General features: G+C 42.6%; 1 protein-coding gene across 1 annotated transcript; it reads right to left on the bottom strand.

Annotated features, from left to right (window-relative positions):
- Positions 1–3,253: 3,253 nt before the first annotated feature.
- On the bottom strand, positions 3,254–10,251 carry dhrs1 (dehydrogenase/reductase (SDR family) member 1). The gene is made up of 9 exons (XM_035788737.2): positions 10,086–10,251; positions 9,400–9,546; positions 9,040–9,183; positions 8,766–8,845; positions 8,436–8,568; positions 8,063–8,206; positions 6,923–6,992; positions 4,721–4,801; positions 3,254–4,135 (listed from the first exon to the last, which is right to left on the bottom strand). The coding sequence occupies exons 2-9, from the start codon at positions 9,541–9,543 to the stop codon at positions 3,999–4,001; spliced, it is 933 nt and encodes a 310-aa protein (XP_035644630.1). The 5' UTR covers positions 9,544–9,546; positions 10,086–10,251; the 3' UTR covers positions 3,254–3,998.
- Positions 10,252–19,692: the final 9,441 nt, after the last annotated feature.

Here is a 19,692-nt window from a genome sequence, read left to right as displayed (position 1 = left end):
ACTGCAATGGTTTTAGAAATTGGATTGTCAACCCAGAAGGAAGGGTTTGAAAGGATTACATGCCTGTTTTATGTGTTGATTTCGCTTACTTATAATGATGTATTTTGATAGAACTTCCCTTTGAGTGAAGCTATAATCTAATGCGTACCATAAAATGTAAAGATTATTATCACAGAGTGATGAGGAGGGAATGTGAGGGAAATGTTGTCTGAAGAGATAGCTTTGAATTGTACGTACAATCATTGGTTCCTGTAGGTGCTGGGTAGAGATATGAGGGGGGAGACGGTCATGACCCTCTCCTTAGGAACATCTGGCAGAACAGCCAGAATATGTTTAAGTTAAGAGACAGAGCCAGTCACATGTAGGTGTGGGAACGTTGTCTGGTGATGTCAACAGCTCCACTTTTGTCAGTCAGGTACTGTAGCTCTCTGGTAGAAGCAAGGAATCAGCAGTGGCGGCAGCGTTGCTTCGAGACTGAAAACTGAAAATGGCGCCGACGGATAGGGCTGCCATGCTTCTAGCTCTTAGGAAACTTTGCAGTATTTTTTTTTTTTTATGGGTTATTTCTTACATTATTAGCCCAGGAAACTGTTGGTGTTATTACATACAGCCGGGAAGAACTTTTGGATATCAGAGAGGCGGTAACTCACCAGCATTACGACCGGGAATACAACTTTCCCGAATTGAGTCTTTTGTTCGTACCCCAGAGATTTTGTTCCAGAGAGATATCAGGGATTGTAGCATACTCTGTTTCACGGAAACACGGCTCTCTCGGGATATACAATCTGTGTCCGTACAGAGAGTTGGGTTCTCAGTTCATCGTGCAGACAGGAATAAATATATCTCTGGGAAGAAAAAGGGCAGGGGTTGTATGTTTCATGATTTACTACTCGTGGTGTGATTGTGGTTCATCCTTGGGAGCAATTTCCAAAATGCCTGAAGGTACCACGTTCAGATGTACAAACAATAGCACGCAGCATAAACACCATGGGACCACACAGCTGTCATTCCGCTGAGGAAGGAGAGATGAACGTACTTTGGTGTGAAAAGTGCAAATCAATCCCAGAACAACAGCAAAGGACGTTGTGAAGATGCTGGAGGAAACGGGTACAAAAGTATCTATATCCACAGTAAAACGAGTCCTATATCGACATAAACTGAAAGGCCGCTCAGAAAGGAAAAAGCCACTGCTCAAAAACCACCGTAAAAAAGCCAGACTACAGTTTGCAACTGTACATGGGGACAAAGATCATACTTTTTGGAGAAATGTCCTCTGGTCTGATGAAACAAAAATAGAACTGTTTGGCCATAATGACCATCGTTATGTTTGGAGGAAAAAGGGGGAGGCTTGCAAGCCGAAGAACACCATCCCAACCGTGAAGCAGGGGGGTTGGCAGCATCGTGGTGGGGGTGCTTTGCTGCAGGAGGGACTGGTGCACTTCACAAAATAGATGGCTACATGAGGGAGGAAAATTATGTGGATATATTGAAGCAACATCTCATGACATCAGTCAGGAGGTTAAAGCTTGGTTGTAAATGGGTCTTCCAAATGGACAATGACCCCAAGTATACTTCCAAAGTTGTGGAAAAATGTCTTAAGGACAATAAAGTCAAGGTATTGGAGTGGCCATGACAAAGCCCTCACCTCAATCCCATAGACAATTTGTGGGCAGAACTGAAAAAGCATGTGAGAGCAAGGAGGTCTACAAACCTGACTAAGTTACACCAGCTCTGTCAGGAGGAATGGGCCAAAATTCACCCAACTTATTGTGGGAAGCTTGTGAAAGGCTACCCAAAACGTTTGACCCAAGTTAAACAATTTAAAGGCAATGCTGCCAAATACTAATTGAGTGTATGTAAACTTCTGACCCACTGGGAATGTGATAAAATAAATAAAAGCTTAAATAAATAATTATCTCTACTATTATTGACATTTCACATTCTTAAAATAAAGTGGTGGTCCTAACTGACCTAAGACAGTGGATTTTTACTTGGATTAAATGTCAGGAATTGTGAAAAACTGAGTTTAAATGTATTTGGCTAAGGCGTATGTAAACTTGACTTCAACTGTACATAAACCTGGATTGCTGATGCTATATGTATTGGCCATTGAGAGGCTTTGAAGCCACCGGTTGTCCATATTGGCACCCCCTAGTAGGAGCAGTCCTCTGTAGGAATGAATGGAATTCTACAGTACTTCAATTAAAATGTTTCAAGGACAAAATTACATTTTTCTTATAGTAGTGGGCACAGTAACATTAGTACTCTCAACAACAACAAAAATGCTAAAGGAAAATGTTTATATATTTTTATGTTTAGCTCACATAATAAAATATAAAAGTACACATTAAGGTGTCTGTAATAGAATAAATGTGTCAAAAACAAATGCAGACATCAATAAATGCATTTCTATAGCACCCCCAAAAGACAATTAAGGAGTACAACAGGGGTGTCAAACCGGCCGCCCCCATAAAAGACAAAGGAGTACAATGAAGGCTGTGCGGTGGCTTCAAATCAGTAATCCAGGGTTAATACACATTGGACACGACCCAAGCAGCATCCTAGATATTATGGCCGAACTGTGAACTCACGCGAGAACAGAGAGGAAAACGCCCACTAAATTACAGACAGGACCCTGACAAGTTTTTTCATGTTAAACGGCCTGAGTAAACTCTTATTTATCCACCATATTTGACGTGTACAAATTTATCTGATGGGCCCAGCTACAATGTAACCTATCACGTTCATGTAAAATCAACGATTTTAATTGGCTGATGCGCATTTTGAGATGGAGAAGAAGAAAAAAATTGGGTGGGGCCTACTTTTACCCCCTTTTCGTAATATCCAATTGGTAGTTAGTCTTGTCCTATGGCTGCAACTCCCCTACGGACTTGGGTGAGGCAAAAGACAAGTCTTGCGTCCTCCAAAGCACAACCCTGCCAAGCCGCACTCGTTCTTGACACACCGCTCGCTTAACCCGGAAGCCAGCCGCACCAATGTGTCAGAGGAAACACCATCCAGCTGGTAACCGAAGTCAGCTTGCAAAGACAGAAAATAAATCCCGTCAAAACTCCCCCCTAACCCGGATGACGCTGGGTCAATTGTGCGCCAGCTCATGGCTCATGCCTTAGACCGCTACCCCACTTGTGAGGCCGGATAAACTGTTTAATGTTCGCAAGTATGGCCCCAGTTTGCTAGGTGAGTGAAAAGTAAAGTGCCTGCTTCACAGACATAACAAATAGTATCAAGTTGGTATAGGAATGTATATAATTTTATTTACTTATCAGTATTACAAAATGCATTCACATTTGCTTAGTGTTTTTAAATGCAGCAAAACATCATTGCTGGAATTTCTCTTCATATGATGAAATATTCAGTATAGTGTTATAGTCATACCTTCATTTAAAAAAAAAAAAAAATTCAGCATACCTTCATTTTGATCACCTCAAAAATAGCATTTTGTCAAAGAAAGTTATCAGTCCTTTTGTTTAAACTGTTAATTAAGGTGAGGACATATCATAATAATAATAATAATATGCCATTTAGCAGACACTTTTATCCAAAGCGACTTACAGTCATGTGTGCATACATTCTACGTATGGGTGGTCCCGGGAATCGAACCCACTACCCTGGCGTTACAAGCGCCATGCTCTACCAACTGAGCTACAGAAGGACCACAATAATGGCTGGAACAGAGAGAATGGAATGGCATCAATCACATGGAAACCATGTGTTTGATGTTTTGGATACCATTCCACTCATAGGTTTTGACATGTACTGTATGGGGCATTTCCCAAAGTATGTCAGAGGCAATAGGCAAGTTTAATCACAAACAAGCTTATAAACTCTTGTAATATTCATAATACTGGTGCAGATCCTTCTTATGCATACGAACACAGAATTATAAATGATTTAGTATTCTATGTATAGGAACACCATATAAATGTAGATTACTGACACTGCAGTAATCTATGTGTCACAGGGGAGTTTGGGGTGGCTCAGAAACGTCCGTTGGTGAGGGTAAGAACAAACCGAGGAACCCGGAAGAATGAGGGTACAATCGAGGAGAGCCAGGAAAGATATGGGACCTGGGTCAGGAGGAATTTAAGGGAGGTGTAGTCAGTCACACTGCGGCCTGAAAAAAAGAGGAAGAAGTACGTAAAAGATTAAGACAGTGTGTTGTGAAGGCCTATGTACAGTTCTGCATGCAAATAGATATCTTTTGAGGGGGATACACACACTACAATAGCTAGGTTTCCATCCAATTGGCGACAGATTTTCATGTGAATATTGTAAAATATGCACATTTCCCCACTAGAGGTGTTGCCAACAAACAGACTTGTTGCAGATAAAAGGCTGTGCATGATGACAGAGCGTACATAATTTCAAATGCACTGAATAAAAGTTAAATGGGTTTACATTGCATTTTCAACTCTAACAATGGTTTTGCCACAAAAAATGTTGCAATAAATAGCAAACTTGCCCAATCTGGTTTTGGCACATGCTCTTTAGACCAGAGTTGGCTGATTAAGTGGACAGGGGGTTATATGATGGTATATGGCTGAAGAGCAATATAATTGTATATGATAATTGTCAGCCAAGCACCGATCATCATGTCACCAGCATTCAAATAATAGCCTATCCTCGATATTTAGCCTATTGGAAATGTGCATGATCACCGTTCACTTAACTAAAGTTAGTGATGGGAGTGATATTTTACCGTCAACATCTTGTATTCCGTATCGCCTAGACAGGTCACAGGTCATCAACACTTTTCCTGACAGCGACATCAGGTTTTTATCTTCAAATCATAAAGAGATTGCAAAACACAAATGAAACTTTGGAATGACAAATCTGCTAATCGAAACAGTAAAGGTGAAAGCCCAGATCTAAAACAATGTAATCTTCAAATGATAGTCAGTCTGTTTTGTTAAAGGGGCCGTGCGTTTTTTTCCCTGTGTTTGTGTTTACATATACAGTTGAAGTCGGAAGTTTACATACACCACAGCCAAATACATTTAAACTCAGTTTTTCACAATTTCTGACATTTAATCCTAGTAACATTTCCCTGTCTTAGGTCAGTTAGGATCACCACTTTATTTTAAGAATGTGAAATGTCAGAATTATAGTACAGAGAACTATTTATTTCAGCTTTTATTTCTTTCATCACATTCCCAGTGGGTCAGAAGTTTACATACACTCAATTAGTATTTGGTAGCATTGACTTTGGTCAAACGTTTTGGGTAGCCTTCCACAAGCTTCCCACAATAAGTTGGGTGAATTTTGGCCCATTCCTCCTGACAGAGCTGGTGTAACTTAGTCAGGTTTGTAGACCTCCTTGCTCACACACACACACTTTTTCAGTTCTGCCCACAGATTTTCTATGGGATTGAGGTCAGGGCTTTGTGATGGTCACTACAATACCTTGAAATTTGACCAATTTCACCACAACTTTGGAAGTATGCTTGGGGTCATTGTATATTTGGAAGACCCATTTGTGACCAAGCATTAACTTCCTGACTGATGTCTTGAGATGTTGCTTCAATATATCCACATATTTTTCCCAACTCATGATGCCATCTATTTTGTGAAGTAAACCAGTCCCTCCTGCAGCAAAGCACCACCACAACGCACCACCACCACAGCACCGGCCTTTCAGGTTGTCAATATAGGACTTGTTTTTACTGTGGATATAGATACTTTCGTACCTGTTTCCTCCAGCATCTTCACAAGGTCCTTTGCTGTTGTTCTGGGATTGATTTGTACTTCTCGCACCAAAGTACGTTAATCTCTAGGAGACAGAACGCATCTCCTTCCAGAGCGGTATGACGGTTGCGTGGTCCCATGGTGTTTATACTTACGTACTATTGTTTGTACAGAATAACTTGGTACTTTCAGGCGTTTGGAAATTGCTCTCAAGGATGAACCAGACTTGTGGAGGTCTACAATTTTTTTTCTGAGGTCTTGGCTGATTTCTTTTGATTTTCCAATGATGTCAAGCAAAGAGGCACTGAGTTGGAAGGTAGGCCTTGAAATACATAAACAGGTACACCTCCAATTGACTCAAATGATGTCAATTAGCCTATCAGAAGCCATGACATCATTTTCTGGAATTTTCAAAGCTGTTTAAAGGTACAGTCAACTATGTAAACGTCTGACCCACTGGAATTGTGATACAGTGAATTATAAGTGAAATAATCTGTCTGTAAACAATTGTTGGAAAAATGACTTGTGTCATGTACAAAGTAGATGTCTTAACCGACTTGCCAAAACTATAGTTCGTTAACAAGAAATTTGTGGAGCGGTTGAAAAACAAGTTTTAATTTAACCCAAGTATGTATGTATGTATGTATGTATGTATGTATGTATGTATGTATGTATGTATGTATGTATGTATGTATGTATGTATGTATCCACACTATGAGTTTGCAATAATACTGTAAAATTGTGAAAATGGTTTCGTTTACCTCAGTTGGTTGTGGGTTCAATGCCCATGGGGGACCAGTATGAAAATGTATGCACTCACTACTGTAAGTCGCTCTGGATAAGCACGACTGCTAAAATGTTTACACTTTTAGTGTAAGAGCTGTATGAAAAGATCGCCTGAAATTTCAGCTCGTTTGGCTGAGTGGGGTTTTTGGACGTCACGGTATAAGTTAATAGACCAATAACAAAGAGAGTTTGCCATCCTCCCTGGCAATAAAATCAATTTTTCAGGTTACACAACCCTCCCATTAGGCTCATCCAATTAGACCCCTCTCTCAGGCCACTCCCAGACACATAGCTAAATTCTTGCTTGAGAAATTGTATTTTGCTTAGAAGCTACTTTTGTTTACCCCCATTTTAATATAAAATGTGGCTTTATTATCAACTGTAGATATGTAATGCTGCATGGTCATGTACATGCTGTAGCATAATGTACCTTTCGCCAGCTCAACAATGCACTTCCCACTCAGCTCTGTGGTTTCTCCATTGGCAAAGAAGGCTCTGTACTGAGAGAAACAGGGAGTTATGTCATTTGCACAAACTCAATACAGTAAGAGAGAATAAGAACTAGTAAAGCCTATGAAAACATATAATTTAGCAAATAATCTGATGCACAAGCCGCACAGCCTTATTTTCAGGTTACTGAACTTGGCGGAAACTGCATCAGTCTCTCAAACCACCCATACAGAATGGCAATACTCTAATCAAGGCATAAAATGAACAGATGCAGGTAGATTTAAGTATTGGCAGGTAAGAATATCTATTTCACCAGCCATGTTGGCGGTTGGTCAATCTGCCAGGCTCTACAGTGTGAGCATGACATTTGCGAATAAAAATAGTCAAAAGTCAAATATGAGCACATGTACATGTTGCGAGAAAAATGCTGCAGTACCTGTATTTCTGCTGTTTTCTTTCATATCTGCTAGTTACACAAAAGAAATACGAATCCTATATCCCCTTCACGCAGCAACACCGACTGGATGGAGAGCTGTGCATTCTTGAGTGAAGTACTGATAAGATTCATTTTTTGTAGGCGCTGTGCACAGGCATACAAGTTGGTCTAATTTCCTCGAAAATGTCTACAAAGTGAGACTTTGTCCTCGTGTTTCTTAGTGTACAGTTCTTTCCATCCCTCTCCTCGCCCTTAACTGGGCTCGAACCAGGGACCCTCTGCACATATCAACAACTGCCTCTCACAAAGCATCGTTACCCATCGCTCCACAAAAGCAGAGCAAGGGAAACAACTACTTCAAGGTCTCAGAGCAAGTGACGTCACCGATTTAAACGCTATTAGCGCGCACCCCGCTAACTAGCTAGCCATTTCACACCAGTTACAACTGGCTATTGATATAGTTTTGTTCAAAAGCTCAGGTTGTTTTTCAAAGTTAGTTTGAGTCTGCTGCTTTAGCTGATAGTGGAGACGCCCTAGTCAGATCCCATCTCACACACACACACAGTGGCCCCATTACCATGGTAACCTCCCGCCCTTAAAGGTAGATATTTAAAATCTACTTGCCACAGTGTCTGGTGGACCAAAAAGTACATTTTAGGCCCTGTCTAATGGTTTATCATCTACCTTAGGATCAACGTCCGGTGTAGCATCCTTCTCAATGACGAGTTGAGACATCAACTCTGTCTGAACTGCTCCCGGCCACAGGCTGACAGAGGCCACTCCCCTGCTTCTCAGCTCAACTGCTGTGTCTGCAGCTAGCCTGTCACACTGGAGAGGATATGGATTAGAGTATCAGAGCTGAGATCAAATAAAGCATCAAATGCACTTGTTTAAAGTTGAACAAACAGCAACACATGAACTTGAACTTAAAGAGGGAGTGATATGTTCAAGATCTGTGTTACTTTGGATGACCACAGTTATTTACACTAAACATAGGACATGTCATTGAGGTGAGCAGATAATTAACCATTAGGAGCACAGAGATGGCAGAACTCACCGCAGCCTTACCAACCCCATACGACACGTTGAAGAGATACCTCAACCCTCCCATAGAAGAGATGACCACAATCAAGCCCCTGCCCTGTGCCACCATCATCCGTGAAGCATACACTGAGCAGAAATAGTGTCCCCTGACGGATAATAAAGGCAAAGTGTCAAAACGTACACCAAAGCACTGTTGTCTACTTATCTGCTACTGACTTGTGAGTATAAGGTGGATTTGACTGTCAGGAGCTGAAAGCGGTCTGCCCATCAGAACATAGAGACTGAAACACGGCAATTAGGGTGCAGTTCAAAGCAAGACCTTACTAAACAAATGAGAGAGTACCTAAGGCCACTGTTGTTCATGGAATCCCATACGGTTGGATCGGTTTCCCAGAACTTCTTCCCCATGTTAGTGAAAATGGCCTGAAATAACATTACAAATCATCATCATCGTCATTAGTCATAAAGACTTTTTAAACTTTTTTTGATAAGTGATTGAAATTCCCTCTCCATACGCTGATGTCACTTCAAACAACCGGTGTCGTTTTTTCAAACCCTGTCAATAACTTATTGCCATGTAGTCTATTGACAGTTTTCCCTGCAACGATGTCACTGACCTGTACACCAGCATAGGCGTTGTTCACTAGGATGTCCAGTCTGCCATTCTGCTCACGTTGGATTTGATCAAATAGACATTTGAGGTCTTCATCACTTGAAGAATCACATACAACTGGCACACAGTTCCCACCCCTCTCCGTCACCTGCCATTGAGATTGGAGAAGGAAAGTGGTTAATTAGTCTTCGACCAAACAACATAGTGGTCTCTATGTCTTCTAATTGTCTCTCTGACCCACCCCCAACGACAGTAGTCAGAGGAAATATCTTTCAGCCTTGTTTGTCACCTTTCTCACGGGACCTCCATTAAGCTTTCATGTTTACTAAGGACATTTAGTACACATGAAAGTATGAATGTTCACCTGAGCAGCAGTTTCCTTCAGGGTCTCCTCCTGGCGGCCAGTGATGTAGACGGTAGCTCCCGCCTCTGACAGCTGAAGGGCAATGCCTCTTCCAATGCCACGAGAGGCACCTGTCACCAAACACACCCAGCCTGAGAGGGCCATTAGCTGATGAGGGGGGAAAAAGTGAAGGGAATTCAAATGGATGGTGAATGCCACGAGAGGCACCTGCCACCAAACACACCCAGCCTGAGAGGGCCATTAGCTGATGAGGGGGGAAAAGGGAAGGGAATTCAAATGGATGGTGAATTTAAGCTGTGATGTTTGAAACTTTTGCAAACAGCATACATTAATCTTGCCTGGGCCTACACTGTAGGAAAATACGGTTAAAAAAATATCGGGATATAGCGCCACCTTTTGACAAGTATAGTGGGTAACGACGTCATTCTGGACCTCAATATAATACCGTGTTTGGTTACACTTAATGTTACATTATGACAAGAGCATAATTTGGTAAACCAAGCAATTGAGCGAGAAAGACCAAAACACGCTTAACATATCGCCTTAATTAACTAAGGTTTGGTCGGACAACGTTACCAAACAAGAAAAATAACACACTCTTTTACAGCCCTTTATATAACAAACGAAAAACGTAGCAGCATTTTTCAATCACGTCCTAAAATAATCCTGTACTATTGTTGTTTTACCTCTTATCAGTTTCAAAACGTTGGCGTAAACTGTTGCTTGAGATTCCTCTTGTATCGCCAGTCGATAATATGGTGGAGTGTTTGAGTATGTACATGGCCAAGTATACGCACTGATATAGAAATCAGCCCATGTAACAGTGCCTCAACTACCGTAATGTTCATAATACGAGCACCTAGATTCAATTGTACTGTACAATAAAAGTGCGTCCAACCCAACCTTAAGAGCAGAGAAATGGTAGACCTAAGTTACACAAAAACATAAATATAATCATAAACGGTAAAGATTGTCCTTATGTTTTGGAGAAATTCTCAAATTACCTGTGAAACTACGTCAATATTTCTATCTTAGGCTAACTTTGTGTTATATGTCCACACCACACACCCAGGGGTAGTGGGGAAATGTCATAAACATAAATATTGGCACCCTGTTCTGAGAACAAATTATACCTGTTCTCATGGTCTGCCTGTTGGAATGTAACATGCATTTTTTAAAATGTTGGTTGTCTCATCTGTACTTTGCACAACAGTGGTAGGCCTGATCAGCCCCGCTTCACATCGACAGGGCTGTAGTGAAGCGGGTCAAGAGTTTCAAGTTCCTTGATGTCCACATCACCAACAAACTATCATGGTCCAAACACACTAAGACAGTCATTAAGAGGGCACGACAACCCCGTTTCCCCCTCGGGAGACTGAAAAGATGTGGCATGGGTCCCCCATCCTCAAAAAGTTCTACAGCTGCACAATCGAGAGCATCCTGACCGGTTACATCCCTGCCTGGCAGGCAACTGCTCGGCATCCGACCGTAAGGCGCTACAGATGATAGTGCGTACGGTCCAGTACATCACTGGGTCTTCCCGCCATCCAAGACCTAGGCGGACTAGGCGGTGTCAGATGAAGGCCCAAAAAATGGTCAAAGATTCCAGGCACCAAAGTCATTGACTGTTCTCTCTGCTACCGCACGGTAAGCGGGACCGGAGCGCCAAGTCTAGGTCCAACAGACCTTAACAGCTTCTACCCCCAAGCCATAAGACTACTGAACAATTAATCAAATGTCCACCCGGACTATTTACATTGTTTTTAACTCCTGCTACTCACGGTTTATTATCAATGCGTGGTCACTTTACCCCTACCTACATGTACAAATTACCTCGACTAACCTGTACCCCCGCACATTGACTCTGTACCGGTACCCCCTGTATATAGCCTCGTTATTGTTATTGAATTTTTACATTTTTACTTTAGTTTATTTAGTAAATACTTTCTTTACTCTTTCTTGAACTGCATTGTTGGTTAAGTGCTTGTAAGTAAGCATTTCACGGTAAGGTCTGCACCTGTTGTATTCAGCCCATGTGACAAATAACATTTTATTTGATTTGATTTCTCGCCCCTCTCATTGCATACCTAGTGGGAAAAACCTCATTGGACAAAACTAGGTCCAGCGTATGACTGTGACAGTGAGTAGGTCCAGAGACATGTTAGACAAAACCCACTGAGTCGATGATGGCTCCGAAAGCCTTTTGGAGTGGATCTGTGGACTTTTCCATGTGAATATTAAAGTCACCAAAAATGTGAATATTATCTGCTACAAGCTCCGATAGGAATTCAGGGAACTTAATGAGGAACGCTGTATATAGCCCAGAAGGCCTGTAAACAGTAGCTGAAAGTGATTGAGTAGGCTGCATAGATTTCATGACTAGAAGCTCAAAAGACGAAAAATGTTTTTTTTAAAATTGTAAATTGAAATTTGCTATCGTAAATGTTAGCAACACCTCCGCCTTTGCGGGATGCACGGGGGATATGGTCACTAGTGTAACCAGGAGGTGAGGCCTCATTTAACACAGTAAATTGATCAGGCTTAAGCCATGTTTCAGTCAGGCCAATCACATCAAGATTATGATCAGTGATTAGTTCATTGACTCTAATTGCCTTTGAAGTAAGGGATCTAACATTAAGTAGCCCTATTTTAAGATGTGAGGTATCACGATCTCTTTCAATGATGACAGGAATGGAGGAGGTCTTTATCCTAGTGAGATTGCTAAGGCGAACACCGCCATGTTTAGTTTTGCCCAACCCAGGTCGAGGCACAGACACGGTCTCAATGGGGATAGCTGAGCTGACTACACTGACTATGTTAGTGGCAGACTCCACTAAGCTGGCAGGCTGGCTAACAGCCTGCTGTCTGGCCTGCATCCTATTTCATTTTGGAGCTAGATAACTTCCTTCCCTTTGTTTCCTCCTCTAACCTGTCATCCAAGCTAGAAGAGTCCTGCAAAAACAGAGAATCAAGAATTGACAAAGACAGTTGAGAGGTGTAACGTTAGAATGTGTGTTGAGGGGAAGCAGGGACTGGCAAATTATGGTATTCTCAAATACAAAACACACAAAAATACAAGGATCGCTGATAAAATTAAGAAAATCACATCCAAATTGGGTACAAGTTCCAATAATTAGTCTAGCTTACTGTCTTACCCACACAAACAGTCAATCAATGTTTTGTGTATTCGTGTATCATAGGCTTTCGACTCTGGAAATCATCGTATTGTTATTGGCAAGACTCAATAGCCTTGGTTTTTCTAATGACTGCCTCGCCTGGTTCACCAACTACTTTGCAGACAGAGTTCAGTGTGTCAAATCGGAGGGCATGTTGTCCGGACCTCTGGCAGTCTCTATGGGGGTACCACAGCATTCAATTCTCGGGCTGACTCTTTTCTCTGTATATATCAATGATGCCGCTCTTGCTGCGGGTGATTCCCTGATCCACCTCTACGCAGATGACACCATTGTGTATACATCTGGCCCGTCCTTGGACACTGTGCTAACTAACCTCCAAATGAACTTCAATGCCATACAACACTCCTTCCGTGGCCTCCAACTGCTCTTAAACGCTAGTAAAACCAAATGCATGCTTTTCAACCGTTCACTGCCCGCACCCGCCCACCCGACTAGCATCACCACCCTGGACAGTTCCAGCCTAGAATATGGGGACAACTATAAATACCTAGGTGTCTGGCTAGACTGTAAACTCTCCTTCCAGACTCATATTAAACATCTCCAATCCAAAATCAAATCTAGAATCGGCTTTCCATTTCGCAACAAAGCCTCCTTCACTCACGCCGCCAAACTTACCCTAGTAAAACTGACTATCCTTCTGATCCTTGACTTCGGAGATGTCATCTACCAAATAGCTTCCAACACTCTACTCAGCAAACTGGATGCAGTCTATCACAGTGCCATCCATTTTGTTACCAAATCAAATCAAATCAAATCAAATTTATTTATATAGCCCTTCGTACATCAGCTGATATCTCAAAGTGCTGTACAGAAACCCAGCCTAAAACCCCAAACAGCAAACAATGCAGGTGTAAAAGCACGGTGGCTAGGAAAAACTCCCTAGAAAGGCCAAAACCTAGGAAGAAACCTAGAGAGGAACCGGGCTATGTGGGGTGGCCAGTCCTCTTCTGGCTGTGCCGGGTAGAGATTATAACAGAACACGACCAAGATGTTCAAATGTTCATAAATGACCAGCATGGTCGAATAATAATAAGGCAGAACAGTTGAAACTGGAGCAGCAGCACAGTCAGGTGGACTGGGGACAGCAAGGAGCCATCATGTCAGGTAGTCCTGGGGCACGGTCCTAGGGCTCAGGTCAGTTGAAACTGGAGCAGCAGCATGGCCAGGTGGACTGGGGACAGCAAGGAGTCATCATGTCAGGTAGTCCTGGGGCATGGTCCTAGGGCTCAGGTCCTCCGAGAGAGAGAAAGAAAGAGAGAAGGAGAGAATTAGAGAACGCACACTTAGATTCACACAGGACACCGAATAGGACAGGAGAAGTACTCAGATATAACAAACTGACCCTAGCCCCCGACACATAAACTACTGCAGCATAAATACTGGAGGCTGAGACAGGAGGGGTCAGGAGACACTGTGGCCCCATCCGAGGACACCCCCGGACAGGGCCAAACAGGAAGGATATAACCCCACCCACTTTGCCAAAGCACAGCCCCCACACCACTAGAGGGATATCTTCAACCACCAACTTACCATCCTGAGACAAGGCCGAGTATAGCCCACAAAGATCTCCGCCAAATCACCTTATACCACCCACCACTGCGACCTGTATGCTCTAGTCGGCTGGCCCTCGCTACATATTCGTCGCCAGACCCACTGGCTCCAGGTCATCTATAAGTCTATGCTAGGTAAAGCTCCGCCTTATCTCAGTTCACTGGTCACGATAACAACACCCACACGTAGCACACGTTTCAGAAGGTGTATCTCACTAATCATCCCCAAAGCCAACACCTCATTTGGCCGCCTTTCCTTCCAGTTCTTTGCTGCCAGTGACTGGAACAAATTGCTAAAATCGCTGAAGTTGGAGACTTTTATTTCCCTCACCAACTTTAAACATTAACTATCTGAGCAGCTAACCGATCACTGCAGCTGTACATAGTCCATCTGTAAATAGCCCACCCAATCGGGTACCTACCTCATCCCCATAGTTTTTATTTGATTTACTTTTCTGCTCTTTTGCACACAACTATCTCTACTTGCACATCATCATCTGCCCATTTATCACTCCATTGTTAACCTGCTAAATTGTAATTATTTGCTCCTATGGCCTATTTATTGCCTACCTCCTCATGCCTGTTGCACACACTGTATATAGACTTTATTTTTTTCTACTGTGTCATTGAATTGTTTATTGTGTTATTGGCTTGTTTATTGTTTATTCCATGTGTAGCTCTGTTGTTGTCTGTGTCACACTGCTTTGCTTTATCTTGGCCAGGTCGCAGTTGCAAATGAGAACTTGTTCTCAACTAGCCTACCTGGTTAAATAAAGGTGAAATAAAAAAATCTCTCTCTCTCACACACACACACACACACACACGGTTGACATGATGACAATATTTTCTGTAAGTTATTGTGATCATAATAATCTTCCCCCGCTTTCTCTCACTCACAGATACACACAGTTAGCATGACAACGTTGACATGACAATGTTTTCTAAGGTTAGTGATCATATGTCTCACTCTCTCTCACACACAGAGACACACGCGCACGCACGCACGCACGCACGCATACACACGTATTTACTATAATTAACTAAATATAAATCAAAATGTCTGCTAGCTAGCTACAACCAAGGTCTACAACAGGTCAATATGAAAATGTAAGATGTCCATGGAGGATTACGGAGAGCTAACGTTAACATTAGCCAGCTAAATTAGCAAGTACTGTAGCTAACTAACGTTACAGTAACGTTAGTTAGTTACTGAAATTCTTAAATTCTCCCCTCACAGAAAGCAAAATTACAGTATTAAGAAACATAAACATTTATTTTAGAAACATTTTGTAAGGTTTAAGAAAATAAAGATAATACACAAATATTATCACACAATTACAAAAAACATCACAGAAAGTTAAGTTTGTTAACAAACATTAAATAAGAGATACAAATGTAGATATTTGCATAATTGTCACCTCCTGGCCATAGAGAGCTTTTTTTTATCCTTTATTTTGGTCAGGTCGGGGTGTAGGGGGGGGGGGGGTTCCTATCTAGGTCGTTCATTCCTGTGCCTGCTCCTTGCACTCTCCCTCAAGTGCGCCTTCCCAGTCAGGTACGTCCTGTGCCTGCTCCCTGCACTCGCCCTGAAGTGCGTGTCAACAGTCCGGTGCCACCTGTGCCGGCTCCACGCATCAGGCCTCCAGTGCGCCTCCCCGGTCCGGAGCTTCAGGCGACGGTCCCCGGTCCGGAGCTTCAGGCGACGGTCCACAGTCCGGAACCTCCTGGGACGGTCCACGGTCCGGAACCTCCAGCTCCAGGGCAGCTCCAGCTCCAGGGCGGCCAGTCCCGCTCCAAGGCTGGAGCCTTCCTCTGCACCGGTGCCCAGTCCAGGCACGGCGACCAACTCAGCTCCGTGGCCGGAGCCTTCCCCTGCGCTGATGCCCAGTCCAGGCATGGCTTCCAGTCCAGCTCCAAGGCTGGAGTCTTCTGCGCCGGTGCCCAGTCCAGTCATGGCGGCCAACTCAGCTCCATGGCCGGAGCCTTCCTCTGCGCTGGTGCCCAGTCTGGGTGCGGCGTCCAACCTAGCTCCATGGCCCTCCTCTGCGCCGATACCCAGTCCAGGCACGGCATTCTACCCGGCTCCATGACCGGACCCGTGGTCTGGGCGGGGGCAAAGACCCGCACTAGAGCCACCACCGACAAAGTCACCCCCCCTACCCTCCCCAGTTGGTTTCAGGTTTTGCGGCCGGAGTCCGCACCTTTGGGGTGGGGTACTGTCACGCCCTGACCATAGAGAGCCTTTTTTATTCTCTATTTTAGTCAGGTCGGGGTGTGACTAGGGTGTTGTCCCTATCTAGGTTGTTCATTTCTAGGTTGGCCTGGTATGGTTCCCAATCAGAGGCAGCTGTTTATCGTTGTCTCTGATTGGGGATCATATTTAGGCAGCCATTTCCCCCTGTTTTGAGTGAGTGCATGTTGCACCTCTTATGTTACGGTTCGTTGTTTGTTTCCTTTTTTGTTTTTGTAAGTTTCACAAAAAAATAAAGATGTGGAACTCAGAGCATGCTGCGCCTTAGTCCGTCTCTCCACACAACTGTGACAATAATAAGATATAAAATGACAATAAATATAACCTGAACAAATATTAGAAAGCTGCAACAGCTCGACTGAACATTTAGTTCCCTTTTTATGAAAAGTTTTCCAGGTGATACCGTCGACTGGAACTCAAGCCTAACCTAGTCCTGACAGGCAGCGCAGACATAATCCTCCAATGATGGGATGGTGGAACCATCGTGGGCAGCGGTCACAACCAATCTAAAATTGATGACAAAGTTTTATATATTTAAAACATGAAATACATTTATGAAAATGTTGGGAACAAGGGAATAGGGAACAAGGGAATAGTATACAGGGAACAAGGGAATAGTATAGGTTTCTTATAACATAATAATTTATATACATATGTTTTAGTGGCCATCTTTTAAAAAAAACAAAGTGAAAACGAAAGCGCACAGTTCTGTCAGGTACAGACACTACCCAAACGGAAAATGACCACTTATATAAGATCCCCAATCAGAGACAACGATAGACAGCTGCCTCTGATTGGGCACCACACTCGGCCAAAACAAAGAAATAGAAAACATAGACTTTCCCACCCGAGTCACACCCTGACCTAACCAAACATAGAGAATAATGAGGATCTCTAAGATCAGGGCGTGACAATAATATAGTTTGACAGTTCCATTTAGCCTTTTAGTCAGTATACTTTCAGTAGGTTAATTGTATATTACTTATACTCTTATACTCTCAAACTTACTTTCAAGGCAAAGACCCCACAAGAAGTAACATCTTGTTGGCATGGGTGAGGAAGGGTACCACATGTCCATCTGGATATATTACACCCCTTCTCTCTCAGAGATGATCTGAACATATATGTTAATAAACGTACAGCATTTTGAAACACTTTATTGATTACAATATAGAGATTAAGGGTGTGAGTTGAAGTAGTCAAATCTGGAACTGACAAGGCTCTGACTTAGTATCTTGGCGACATCGCCAGGTGTTGTGGAGGAAGAAGCAGAAAGTTCAGGTTAGGGCTGGAATGTAAATGACATGTGATCATCTCGGATTATCTAACATCTGAGAATCTCCTTCTTGCTGATTATGTGCTGTCATCCAGGTGGAAATGTCACCTACATATCTGATGTAGGAAAAGAGATAAGAGATACGTTGAGTGTCCTGTGAATATGTTTATGTATATGTACTGTACATGTGTGTGTGTATACAGTGCCTTGCGAAAGTATTCGGCCCCCTTGAACTTTGCAACCTTTTGCCACATTTCAGGCTTCAAACATAAAGATATAAAACTGTATTGTTTTGTGAAGAATCAACAAGTGGGACACAATCATGAAGTGGAACGACATTTATTGGATATTTCAAACTTTTTTAACAAATCAAAAACTGAAAAAATGGGAGTGCAAAATGATTCAGCCCCTTTACTTTCAGTGCAGCAAACTCTCTCCAGAAGTTCAGTGAGGATCTCTGAATGATCCAATGTTGACCTAAATGACTAATGATGATAAATACAATCCACCTGTGTGTAATCAAGTCTCCGTATAAATGCACCTGCAGTGTGATAGTCTCAGAGGTCCGTTAAAAGTGCAGAGAACATCATGAAGAACAAGGAACACACCAGGCAGGTCCGAGATACTGTTGTGAAGAAGTTTAAAGCCCGATTTGGATACAAAAAGATTTCCCAAGCTTTAAACATCCCAAGGAGCACTGTGCAAGTGATAATATTGAAATGGAAGGAGTATCAGACCACTGCAAATCTACCAAGACCTGGCGGTCCCTCTAAACTTTCAGCTCATACAAGGAGAAGACTGATCAGAGATGCAGCCAAGAGGCCCATGATCACTCTGGATGAACTGCAGAGATCTACAGCTGAGGTGGGAGACTCTGTCCATAGGACAACAATCAGTCTTATATTGCACAAATCTGGCCTTTATGGAAGAGTGGCAAGAAGAAAGCCATTTCTTAAAGATATCCATAAAAAGTGTTGTTTAAAGTTTGCCACAAGCCACCTGGGAGACACACCAAACATGTGGAAGAAGGTGCTCTGGTCAGATGAAACCAAAATTGAACTTTTTGGCAACAATGCAAAACGTTATGTTTGGCGTAAAAGCAACACAGCTCATCACCCTGAACACACCATCCCCACTGTCAAACATCATGGTTTGGGCCTACTTTTCTTCAGCAGGGACAGGGAAGATGGTTAAAATTGATGGGAAGATGGATGGAGCCAAATACAGGACCATTCTGGAAGAAAACCTGATGGAGTCTGCAAAAGACCTGAGACTGGGACGAAGATTTGTCTTCCAACAAGACAATGATCCAAAACATAAAGCAAAATCTACAATGGAATGGTTCAAAACTAAACATATCCAGGTGATAGAATGGCCAAGTCAAAGTCCAGACCTGAATCCAATCGAGAATCTGTGGAAAGAACTGAAAACTGCTGTTCACAAATGCTCTCCATCCAACCTAACTGAGCTCGAGCTGTTTTGCAAGGAGGAATGGGAAAACATTTCAGTCTCTCGATGTGCAAAACTGATAGAGACATACCCCAAGCGACTTACAGCTGTAATCGCAGCAAAAGGTGGCGCTACAAAGTATTAACCATGTGTATGTGACAAATAAAATTTGATTTGATTGATTTGATTTGACAAAGTATTAACTTAAGGGGGCTGAATCATTTTGCACGCCCAAATTTTCCATTTTTGATTTGTTATAAAAGTTTGAAATATCCTATAAATGTCGTTCCACTTCATGATTGTGTCCCACTTGTTGTTGATTCTTCACAAAAAAATACAGTTTTATATCTTTATGTTTGAAGCCTGAAATGTGGCAAAAGGTCGCAAAGTTCAAGGGGGCCGAATACTTTCGCAAGGCACTGTATATCTTGGTATATATTTTCTTTATTTTAATTTCAATTATTAAAAGGGACCTGTTTGTCACATTCTGACCTTAGTTCCTTTGGTTTGTCTTTGTTTTAGTGTGGCCAGGGCGTGAGTTGGGGTGGGCAGTCTATGTTTGTTTTTCTA

The sequence above is a fragment of the Oncorhynchus keta genome, chromosome 15 (genome assembly GCF_023373465.1).
Source record: "Oncorhynchus keta strain PuntledgeMale-10-30-2019 chromosome 15, Oket_V2, whole genome shotgun sequence".
Taxonomy (NCBI): domain Eukaryota; kingdom Metazoa; phylum Chordata; class Actinopteri; order Salmoniformes; family Salmonidae; genus Oncorhynchus; species Oncorhynchus keta.
The sequence above is the reverse complement of the archived record's forward strand: the minus strand, read 5'-3'. Positions and strand labels throughout refer to the sequence as shown.